Genomic DNA, 12,087 nt, shown 5'->3' with positions numbered 1-12,087 from the left:
CCTTATGGCAGAAAGTGAAGAAAAACTAAAGAGCCTCTTGATGAAAGTGAAAGAGGAGAGTGAAAAAGTTGGCTTAAAACTCAACATTCAGAAAACGAAGATCATGGTATCCGGTCCCATCACTTCACAGCAAATAGATGGGGAAACAGTGACAGACTTTATTTTCTGGGCTCCAAAATCACTGCAGACAGTGACTGCGGCCATGAAATTAAAAGACACTTACTCCTTGGAAGGAAAGTTATAGCCAACCTAGACAGCATATTAAAAAGCAGAGACATTACTTTGTCCACAGAGGTCTGTCTAGTCAAAGCTGTGGTTTTTCCAGTAGTCATGTGTGGATGTGAGAGGTGGACCATAAAGAAAGCTGAGTGCTGAAGAATTGATGCTTTTGAACTGTGGTGTTGGAGAAGACTCTTGAGAGTCCCTTGGACTGCAAGGAGATCCAACCAGTCCATCCTAAAGGAGATCAGTCCTGAGTGTTCATTGGAAGGACTGATGCTGAAGCTGAAACTCCAATACTTCATTCGGCCACCTGATGCGAAGAGCTGACTCATTGGAAAAGACCCTGATGCTGGGAGGGATTGAGGGCAGGAGAAGGGGACGACAGAGGGTGAGATGGTTGGATGGCATCACCGATTCAATGGACATGGGTTTGGGTGGACTCTGGGAGTTTGGTGATGGACAGGGAGGCCTGGCGTGCTGCAGTTCATGGGGTCACAAAGAGTCAGACGTGACTGAGCGACTGAACTGAACTGAATCTCTTTACGACAGAGCCCTTAAGGAGGAGACACTGGACCCAAACGTGTGACAGTGTACACCGAGGAAGCTGTAGCCTGACAACGAAGCCACCCTCAAGTCGGGACAAAGACTCCCGAGTCTGTGGAGAGTCAGTCTGCAACCAGGGACCCCCGTTCAGTCCTGGACGGTGCATCCTGCAACTGTAACGCAGAGCCTCCCACGTCTGCCTGGCTGTGAGTGCAGACAGACAGCAGCAGACACCCGCCAAACCTTCTAACCGTTCACTATCTTCTACAACGTGTCACACATCACATCCTTACAGCCACGCATCCATTCAGCATCACGTTTCAAAAATCTGGACGTGGGTCCCGTAAGTACTTAGGCTCCACGTAGCTAATGGTGAAATTTAAATGTAAGGACAATAACATTGAAAACTGTACCCATGGTCAAAAAAAAAAAGAAAAAAAGCAAGAAAAACATTTTTATGGCCCCAGAGCTTTCCAGAAACGCGGGCAGCAACAAGTGCATCTGGTGGTGTGAGAGGGTGAGAGTGCAGAAAACACTTATGAATTAAAGACAAACAGGACCCCGCCTGGTCCAGGAAAAGCCTCGCGTCTCTGTTTAACACGTCTGGGTTAAGGAGGGCGGGGGGCCTGTCTTTACACGCGGGTCCCTCTCGCGGTGGCGACAACATGGCCGTTCCGAGCGGCTGCTGGCGTTCTGAGTGTGTCGCCTGCTGCCAAGCTCTGCACAAGGGCTCTCGTGTTCAGTGTGAGTGAGTGATCACAGCGGACGACGGGCTGCGGTGTAGAACTAAATGCACTCCCTGACCTGAGTAGGTCTCATACATCTAGAACGAAGCTGTACTTGAAGCATGACATGACATGGAACACAGCCGAACTCTACACAGATTAAACACCAGTACTCAGAAATTACTTCTGCTTTTGTCCACCCCCAGAGCCAAGGCTTCGAGATTGGAGCTGGCTCTGATCAGGGATGGCTCTGACTGTGGCCCAAGTTCCCCACCTTGGTTTCCCCGCAGCCACCTTACAGACGATGGCTGCTCACTCCTGTCCCGGGACGGGGGCTGGCCTGCCCCCACCCGGCGTCCGCTCCGGGCCCCTTCTGGGGTCTGTAAGTGAGCAGCCCGTGTCTCCTGCCTCTGGGTGCCCTGCCTGCCTTCCATCAAACCGCCCTGGGGTTTCCCTTCCCAGGCTCCCTGCTGCCCCGTGAGGGTGCTGGGCACTCACTCAGCAGGTCACCGTCTGTGTCCTCTCCACACCGCCGGGAGGAGTCCAGCCCAGCCTGGCCCAGCCCGACCCTTGGGGACTCTGGGTGTGGAAAGACTGGTCAGCTCCAACCCGGACACCGAGGCCTGTCTGCCCCATAGGACGGCACTGTGGCTGCTCACTGCTCTGTTCCTTAGGTAATAATACACTCGGGTTCTCTGTAGAAAGCTCCTAAAAATCCCTCAAGTTTTTAAGCCAGGGTCCCCGTGAACCTAGGCGCCCACGGCCATGCGGGCTGAGGCCACGGCTCCCCGGGCTCTGGCCCCAGCCGGTCCACTTACCTTCCCCCTCGTGCAGGGCCTTCTGATCCCCGACGGCCTCAGGCACCAGCTTTCCGTAGCTGTGCCCCTCACTGTTGGCAAACTTGACTGTGTCGAAGTACACGGACCCGTTTGAAGCATAGCTGGAACACAAAGCCGTTGGGAAGGCGTGACGAGCCGCCTGGTGGGCTGGCCTGAGGACCCAGAGGCCATCGGGGTCTGCTCCGCGCCCTGTGCAGCGGGCCGGCCAGCAGGCTGTTCAACACGGCCACCGAGTGGGCCAAACTGGGCTGTGAGGAGCGGGGCTGGGCCGGGGGCCCCTCACTCCCCAGCGGCCTGGCCCGTGCCCGGCCCCCTGCCCGGGCGACTCTGCCCTGCAGGCCACCCGCGCCTCTGCCTGCCTGCCCTGACCCCGAGCACCTCGCAGTCTGACTGCATTCGGAAAAGGGACCTTTACAGAGGAGCTCAAGTTAAAACAAGGCCTTCAGGCTGGGCCCTGACCCAGCACGACTGGTATCCTGGAAAGAGGAGCTGGGGACCCAGGGAGGGACGAGGGGCGCGTGTCCCACAGGATCGCTGCAGCCGCGTGGTGACCCGTCCGCAGCTCACGTGCCGTGCAGCTCTGAGACGGGAGCCCGGGGCACCACCACCCTGGGCAGCTCCCCGCACCTCCCTGCCCCTCTCCCGAGCGGGCGGAGAGCCGCGCCCCCAGGCACATCTTCCCGGAGCTTTGCACTCACCCGTAACCGTTGTCCACGATCTTCTGGACGAAGTCCACAATCTCCGGCACGTATTCACTGACCCGCGTCAGGACGTCGGGAGGGAGGACCTGGGGATGAGGCGAGGCCGGCTGCAGAAGCCGCAGCACCGCTGGGGCCCAGGTACCCCTGGCCCCCTCCCCCACCCCCATCCCCCACTCTCTTTTTAAACTCAATTTGCACACAAAATGAAGATGGTCTGGATCCCGTGAGGCCTTTGGTCACGGGGGCCCTGGCCCAAGAGACCAAGGTCAAGACCGTCGGCAGCACTTACGTTCAGGGCCTCCATGTCTTTGTGGAACTCCGCCTCCCAGAATTTGGGCAGTTCGGAGAAAATAGAATTGTCTGTCACCTCACTGCCGTGCAAGGAATCCAACCAGTCAGAAAGCACATCCTTCGCTTCTTCCAGCAGCACCTGAAGAAGAGGAGGCGGATGAGTGCGCCAGCGTGCAAGTTCCAGGGCTCACGGCGGGCGTGGTGTACACGCGTCCGTCTCCGCCTCGCGCGTACAGACGCCGTGCATGGCCAGCACCCGACCTGGGAGGAGACCCAGAGCTCCCACGGATGGCCTGGCCATCCAGAGGCTGGAGCCCTGACCGCGTGCCCGGGGGCTCAGGGTGGGCCTGGGGAGGCCCGGCGGTGCGGCGGGGCTTCCTGGGGCAGGGCGGGAGCGCACGCAGTGTGGTCACCCACGGCCTGGACGCCTGCTCTGGGGGAGGCTCAGAGCAGCGGACGGAGCCGTGGTCCAGAGGCAGGTCTCCGTGCCCAGGCCGCCCCGCCAGGCACATGCCATCAGCTGAAGGCCCCACGTCACGACCACAATGGTGCAGCGTTGGAGCGAGTCACGTCCTGTCACTGCGGTCCTCACGTCACACCCAGAAACAGCCATCTGAGATGCGATGAGACAGCATCAGGGCTGCGCCCGAGCCCCAGCGGCCCAGAAGCCCGGCTCCTTAGCTGGAGCAGCGACGGGTGTGCGGACAGGCAGGCGGTCTGTGGTCCACTGACGGGGATGCAGGCAGAGGCGGGCGGGGCAGCCCCGGAGCAGCCCCCAGACAGAGCAGAGCTACTGGGAAACCTCCCAGGACCCAGCTGGTGCCTATGGCGGGCGGGCAGAGGAGGCAGGGGCTGTCAGGCGGCGGCTGGAGGCGAGTTCTGGGCCTGCCCCACATGCAGTGGCAGAAAGCCCACCACTGCCCGCAGGATCGACATAGAACAAGACAGAGCAGAGGAAGCAGGTCTCAATCAAATGAACACCTACATAATTCATGTGTTTCAAAACACAAATCAAAGGGGAAGTAAAAACCTACTGAGAAGCAGAAGAATAATGTCAACATAGGTAGAAGCAGCAAAAACTTTACTTAGAGGAAAATTTATGGCCTTATAGGCTTAAACCAGAAAATGAGCTAAACTCATAAGTGGTGAGACAAAAAGGAACAGAGAAAGAGAAAAGAAGGAAGCGGGTAAGAGAGATGGGGCAGCGGCTGGTGAAAGAGGGACTCGGGTTCCAGCCCCGCCTCCCAAGGCGTGAAAGCCGCCACCCCGTCCCCGTCCCCACGAGTGAAAGGGTGTCACAACATGAGGAGTCAACCACGCCTGGTGGATCCGAAAGGGAGGGCACAGAAGAGCGTCACACGGTGACAGAGGGGCGATTCTCCAGAGACACGGCGACCCTCGATATGCACACACCTCACGGCAGAGCGTCAAACACAGAGGGGCAAACACCGACAGAACGACAAGAGGAACATGTGAATCCGGTGTCGCAGACGGAGACGTCAGTGGGCAGATCCAGCAGGCAGAGACTCTGAAGGAGCGGCTGAACTCAACACCACCATCAATCAACTGGATGCAACTGACAGCTATAACGAGATTGCTTCATCCAACAACAGCAGGAAGACACATCCCCTCCAGTCACGTGGAGCAGACGCCGCGCCATCAAACACACCCAGGGACACTTAAGAGGAACAGAAATCTTATGGTGTGTGCGATCAGATCACAGTTAAATTAAACTAGAGGCCTACAACAGAAAGATAACTGGAATATCCCCCAAACACACGGAGGTTAAATAACACATTTCTAAATAAGACCTTGGCCAAAGAAGGCATCTCAAGAAAAAATTTTAAATACTTCAAACTAAATGAGAATGAAAACACAACTTATCAACGTTTATGGGATGCAGCAAAAGCAGCTGTCAGGAAGCATTCAACAGGAGGCTTCCTGTGTGCTGTTTTGGATCTGTCCTGAATCCTCTGGTTCCTTATTAATTCCTGAACATTCAGGAATTAAGAGGAGAGGCAAGCCTCTCCAGGGGCTGAGGAATCCATAAGGTGAAAAGTAACTATTTATGGCCCTCTTTTGATATGGATCGCCTCTTGGCCTTATGGCCGCTATCGCTCCTTGCTTCCTTGGTAAACTTGTAAAGTCTGGTCTCTTGATCTTTATCTAAAGAAGCTACCGGTATATACACTCTTACAGAATTCAGTAAAGCACGCTTCTTCCATCAGAGCTTGGGTCCCCGTGTCTTTCTCTCTCTCTCTCTCTATTTCTGGCTGATTCCCTGGAGTGCGAAGGCCGGCTGCGTAACCCAGGGAATATTAGCCTTTTTCCTTCTTTCACTCTCTCATCGTCGACTCTGGACTACCAGGTTCCAGTCCATTAAAGGACCCCAACAAGCAGTGTTCAGAGGAAATTTGTAACATAGAATGCATTTATCAGAAGAGAAAAAATATCTGAAATCAGATTTCACCTTAGAAAACTAGAAGAGGACAGCATACCCTAATACCTGAACCAAAGTCACTACAAGAAAACCATTGGTCAGTATCTCTCATGAACACAGATTTAAAAAACTGTTAACCAAATATTAGCAAATTGAATGTACAGAAGCATGAAAAGGATCATATACCACAACCAAGTTGATCATACATATGCAAGGCTGGTTCAACTTTATAAAATCAAATAATGTAAATGATCACATCAACAGACTAAAAAAGAAAAATCATATGATCACTTATCAGTATCGTATCATATCAATGCAGAAAAAGCACTGGACAAAGTCTAACATCCATTCATGACAAAAACTCTCAGTCAACTAGGAACACAGGGGCACTTCCTCAACTTGGCAGAAAACAGCTACAGGAAGCCCACAGTGAGTATCAGACGTAAGCCTGGGGAACTTGAAGCCTTCCCATTAAGATGAGGTGCAACGCAAGCATGTCCGCTCTCGTCACTCTTCCAGCGTCCAAATGGAAGTCCCCGCTGATGCGAGAAAGCAAGAAAAAGGAAGAAAATAGACACAGATCTTCTTCAACTTATGACAAGATTATAAATCCTTCTTAAACTGAAAATACCATTAAGTTGAAAAATGTATGTAACACAGCTCACCCACCAAACATCCTAACTTGGCCAGGGGTACCTTAAACGTGCTTAAACACGTTAGCCTGCAGCTGGAAATCCATCCAACACCCACCCTGCTCTATAACTGAGTGCTGATTCGAATCCTACTTTATAAACTCACACCACGTGCTGAATGCGGAAAGTGAAGAACAGAACGCTCTGTGGGCGTGGAGCCGCTGCAGGTGGATCAGGTTTGTTTTAATGAACCACAGCTCTGTGTATTTACTTATTCATTCAAGGCTGTGCTGGGCCTTCACTGGGGCACGGGCTTCTCTCTAGTTGCGGCGAGTGGGGGCTACTCTCCAGTTGCAGTGCGTGGGCTTCTCATTACGGCGGCTTCTCCTACTGCGGTTCCCAGGCTCCAGAGCACAGGCTCAACAGTTGTGACCCCACAGCATGTGGGATCTTCCCAGATCAGGGACTGAACCCACGCCCCCGGCATTGGCAGGCAGATTCTTTACTGAGCCACCGGGGAAATCTGGTGCATCAGTTCCTTACCCTGGTGATCGAGCAGCTGGCTGGGAGCCGAGGCTCACTGCTGATGCCCAGCACCCCGGGAGGGCAGCAGACTGCACGTCGCTAGTCCAGGAGAAGATCAAAATTCAAAGCTCAGTTTCTACTGGATAGTCATTGCTTTTGCGCCATTTTAAAGCCAAAGAGTTTTAAAAGTCGTATTGTCCGGGGTCAGGGACCATCTGCACAAAACTATAGGCCAAGACATATATTTGGGATTTGAAATTAAAACCCCAATACCATTTACACTATCTCCTCCAAAATGAAATACCTACAGATGAGTTTTACAAAGTACTTACAAGATCTACACAAGGAAAACTACAAACCTCTGAAGAGAGAAATGAAGAGAGAGTTCACATCTGGGTAGGACTGTTCAACGCTGTCAAGGTATCAGATCTTCCCCACTCGATTTGTAGATTCAGCTCAATCCTCATCAAATTCCTATCACGTCGTTTCATGAGTACTGACAAACTGAATCTAAAGTTTATAAGGACACGAGAGACCCAGGAAGCCCACACGACGCTGCAGCAGGAGAACAAGGCCAGAGACCGACGCTCCCGCCTCAAGACGCGCTGGCACGCTACGGCCATCAAGACAGGCGGCGCTGGAACGTCCCCGGCAGTCCAGTGGGTAAGAGCTCACCCTGCAATTCAGGGGACCCAGGCTCCATCCCTGGTCAGGGAACTTGGATCCCACATGAGCAGAGCAAGTAAACCCGTGTGCCCCAACTGCAGATCCAGGCACCACAACGAATGATCCTGCAGGCCCGACGCAGCCAAAAACAAGACAGTGCGGGGCTAACAAGTGAAGTGATGGAAGAGAACAGGGTCCAGGAACAGACTCCTATGAATACAGTCGACTGCTCCCTGACAAAGGAGCAGAAGCAATACATGGGAGCAAAACAGTACAAGGGAGCAGAAACAGTCTCTGACAAATTGTGCTCAACAGCTGGGCATCGCGTACAGAAACCAAGAGTCCAGAGCCAGCCACCACACACTTCAGAAGAGCTGACTCAAACTGAACACGGACCTAAATGTAAAATGGGAAACTATAATACTTCCAGAAGATAACACAGGAAAAAAACCTAGATGGCCTTGGGTTCGGCAATGACTTCTTCCCAAGACCACCAATGCATGATTCTTGAAAAGTAAGAACTGATAAGCTGGATTCTTCTACAATTAAAATTTTCTGCTCCGGGAAAGACACTGTCAAGAGAATGGAAAAGACGAGCCATGGACTGGGAGAAAATATTTGCAAAAGACACGTCTGAAAAGGACAGTTATCCAAAAGAAACGAAGAGCTCTCAAAATTCAATAATGAGAAAACTGCCTGACTGCAGAATGGTTCCAACATGCTAACAGACACTCCACCAAACGTGATTCAAGATGGCAAACAAATACCTAAACATGTTCGACATCGTGTGTCGTCAGGTAAACACAAATGAAAACAAGAGCCCTCCGCACGACTACTAGACCCGCCAAATGCTGACCACCACCGACACCAGCGCCGGCGAGGGGCTGGGGCGACCGGAACTCACAACATCCCTGCTGGGGGTGCGAGAGGTGCAGCCGCTTCCGAAGCTCGCTGGCTTCTTAACACATTACACAGACTCTCACCACGTGGTCCAGCAGTTAAGCTCCTTGGTGTTCACCCAAAGGAGGTGAAAATTTATGCCCACACATAACATGGGTGTTTGTAGAAGCATTATGCGTCACTGCCAAGATTTGGAAGCACCCAAGATGCATTTCAGCAGGTGGATGGACAGATACACTGTGGTCCATCCAGACGTGGACTAACCTTGAGTGCTAAAGAGAAACTAGCTCTCAAGCCCTGGCAAGACCTGGAGGAGCCTTCAGTTCGTGTCACTAGGTGAAAGGAACCAATCTGAGCAGGGCACGCGCTGCAATATTCCAAGTCTGTGATATTCAGAAAAGGCAAAGCTCTGGAGCCAGTAAGAGGTCAGTGGTTACCAGGGTTTGCGGGTGAGGAGGGATGAACAGGCAGACGAGAGAGGACCTTCAGGGCAGGGCGCCTACTCTGTGCGAGGACATAAGGGCGGAGACACGTCATCACACACGTGTCCAGACCCGCACAAGGTACAACGCCAAGAGAGAGCCCAGGGCAAACGGGGGCCCTGGGTGGGGACAACGTGTCAGTGGAGCTTCACCAGCCGTAACGAGCAGCAGCTCTGCGGGGCTGACGACCGCGGCGAGGCCCCGTGTGCGTGGGGGCGGGCTGGGGCGGGGAGGGGCACGGGAAACCTCTGCGCCTTCCTGTCCATTTCACTGGGAACCTGACACTGCTCTAAGACAAGACACTCTTTTAAAAAGTCTTAGTGACACAGAAAGAGAGGCTCGACACAGCCGGAGGTGGATCTCTGGAATGATCCTTCAATATTTAGTATTTAAAGTCCAAGGTGTCTTGTGTGGGACTCGACAAGCCGAGGAGCATTCAAAACGCATCTGGAGAACAAAACCAGGGTGAGGCATCGGTGCCAAGACACCACAACACTCATGCAGGGTGGCTGACCGACCAGAGGACAGAGCTGAGACCCGACCCACAGCAGAGGGGCCTGGAGGCCCTGAGGATAGCGGGGCTTGCCACGTTTGGGGAGGACTGGATCCCTACTCACGACTTCTGAAACTAATCCTGAGGACTCCCCTGGCGGTCCAGTGGCTAAGCCTCTGCGCTCCCAGTGCAGGCGGCCCAGGTTCAATCCCTGGTCAGGGAACTGGATCTTACATGCCCGCAACTAGGAGCTCGCATGCCGCCAGATGAAGCCGGGGATTGTCAAAGTGAGGGAAGAAAGTCAGAGAAGCAGAAATCTCCCTCACACTGGAACCCAGAAAGAGATGATACAAATGAACTTATTCACAAAACAGAAACAGATGAACAGAGAATGAACTTATGGTCACCGGGGGAAGGAATGCAGAGAAGAGATAGCTAGGGAGTTTGGGATTGACGTGTACACAGTGCTATATTTAAAACAGACACAGGGAACTCTGCTCAGTGCTATGTGGCAGCCTGGAAGGGAGGGGGATTGGGGCGAGAGTGGATACGTGTATATGCGTGGCTGAGTCCCTCTGCGGTCCACCTGAAACTATCACAACATTGTTAGTTGGCTACACCCCAATATAAAATAAACAGTTTAAAAAAAGTTCACACGCCGCGACTAAGACCTGGTACAGTTACACACACACAAAAAAGCCCCTCAAAACCAAACAAACTCTGGGGTTTCAAAGACTTAAACGTGAACTGTACAACTTCAAAATCTTTCGAAGAAAACACTGGAGAATATAGTCATGTTTCAGGATAAGAAGAATTTCTTAGGACAAAAATGCTAAGGATAAAAGAAGCTTGATAATGTTGATTGCATTAAAACTAAGAGTCTGTATTATTAACAGAGATGCCACAAATTAGGACAAAGTGTTTGCGACACATTTAAATGACAAACAACTAGTGTCCAGGAAACATAACGATGCTTACAAACCAGTAAGAAGACAAACCGCCCGGGGGAAAATGGCGTGGAAGGTGCCTGTGCAGAAGGATAACCGGGAAGTGAACACACGGAAGGATACTCAGTCCCACGAGGGGCTAGAGAAATGCAACTTCACACCACGGGAGTTACCACCTGACAGTTTACATCTGACACACAGGCACGAGCCTGGCCACCCAATGGGCTGCCGCAGAGGCAAACCAACAGGACGCCAGGAACACGCGAGGAGGGCAGTCACACATAAGAATGCCGGGAACACGCGAGGAGGAGGGATAGTCACACGTAAGGACGCCGGGAACACGCGAGGAGGAGGGACAGTCACACGTAAGGACGCCGGGAACACGCAAGGAGCAGGCTCTGTGGTGTGACTGTACCTAGAACCATCCGGAATGGACCAAGCATGACCATGGACATTTGGAAAGTCAAAGCGAAAGTCACTCAGTCGTGTCCGACTCTGTGACCCCATGGAGGAATTCTCTAGGCCAGAATACTGGAGTGGGTAGCCTTTCCCTTCTCCAGGGGATGTTCCCAACCCAGGGATTGAACCCAGGTCTTCGATATTGCAGGTGGATGCTTTACCAGCTGAGCCATCGGGGACCCAAACTTCAAGTACCTCATGGCAGGGACCGAACGTCCTGCAAAGCCAGGAAGTAACACTCATTACTGCAAACCAACACAGCGGCTCCTCAGAATTCTGGGCTGTTTCCGTAGGAGCCGCTTCCGAGGATACACACAAAAGAACAAAGAGCAGGGATCTGCTCGCCGTGTTCGCAGCAGCAGCAAGCCACAACAGAGGCGAAAACAACGTTCATCGATGACGGGATACACTAAAGGGGTTCCAGCCCACGAGATGGAACAGTACTCGGCCTCAAGGAGAAAGGACCTTCCGACATGTGCTACGACCCGGATGAACCTTGAAGACAGTTTGCTACATGAAATAATCCAGCCATTAAAGGAGGAATCCCGAATGATCCCACGTCTGCGAGGCCCGGAGAGCAGCCGGATTCACGGGGGTGGAAAGCAGGACGGTGGGGCCAGGGGCTGGCGGGTGGGTGAGTGTTTCCCGGAGACAGCGTGTCAGTTCAGGAAGACGAAAAACATTTCTGGAGATGAGCAGCGGATGGTGTTTACGCAACGACATGAATGTGCCTACAAACGGTTAAGGTGGTAAACTGCATGTTATGCATACTGCACAATTTTAACAGGAAGAACGTTAGTGGAATTGCTGAAGAAAATTCCCAGCGTCGCTGTCGGAAACACAGAAATGTAACCAGCTTCCAGCTGGCCTGAGGCATCCCCGACTGTGTGTGTGGTCTCAGAAGCAAGCGCGGGAAAGCCTCGTCCCCACGCCCCTGTGCCCCCAACGCCTCACCAAGCCCGGAACACGCACGCCCAGGAGGAGGGGCCCTGCAGGCGTGCATCCCGACACGGCTGCACCTTCTCGGGCCTGGCCCTTTCTGCACGTTCCTTGAGCGGCCAACAGAGGGCGCCGGTGTCGAGAAGGGCCAGGGGAAGCCGGGGCGCTCAGGCCAGAGGAGGCGGGGACCGCGGAGGGAGACGCGGTGTGCGGCCCCGGCCGAGGACGGCGCTGCCCAAGGGGGACCCGCGGCGTCTCCGCTCGGCTTCCCCAGACGGTGCTG

The 12,087-nt window shown here is 53.3% G+C and overlaps 1 protein-coding gene across 3 annotated transcripts in view; it reads right to left on the bottom strand.

Annotated features, from left to right (window-relative positions):
- The window catches only part of CARS1 (cysteinyl-tRNA synthetase 1), a 40,302-nt gene that overhangs the window by 13,889 nt on the left and 14,326 nt on the right, over window positions 1-12,087 (bottom strand). For all 3 annotated transcript variants that reach the window (XM_065937997.1, XM_065938000.1, XM_065937999.1), the window contains 3 exons: window positions 3,320-3,460; window positions 3,028-3,116; window positions 2,309-2,430 (listed from right to left, as the gene is read on the bottom strand). In XM_065937997.1, the coding sequence (XP_065794069.1) occupies window positions 2,309-2,430; window positions 3,028-3,116; window positions 3,320-3,460 (352 nt within the window). The remainder of the gene's footprint in view (window positions 1-2,308; window positions 2,431-3,027; window positions 3,117-3,319; window positions 3,461-12,087) is intronic.

The sequence above is a fragment of the Muntiacus reevesi genome, chromosome 5 (genome assembly GCF_963930625.1).
Source record: "Muntiacus reevesi chromosome 5, mMunRee1.1, whole genome shotgun sequence".
NCBI lineage: Eukaryota > Metazoa > Chordata > Mammalia > Artiodactyla > Cervidae > Muntiacus > Muntiacus reevesi.
This window is presented reverse-complemented; position numbering and strand designations above follow the sequence as displayed.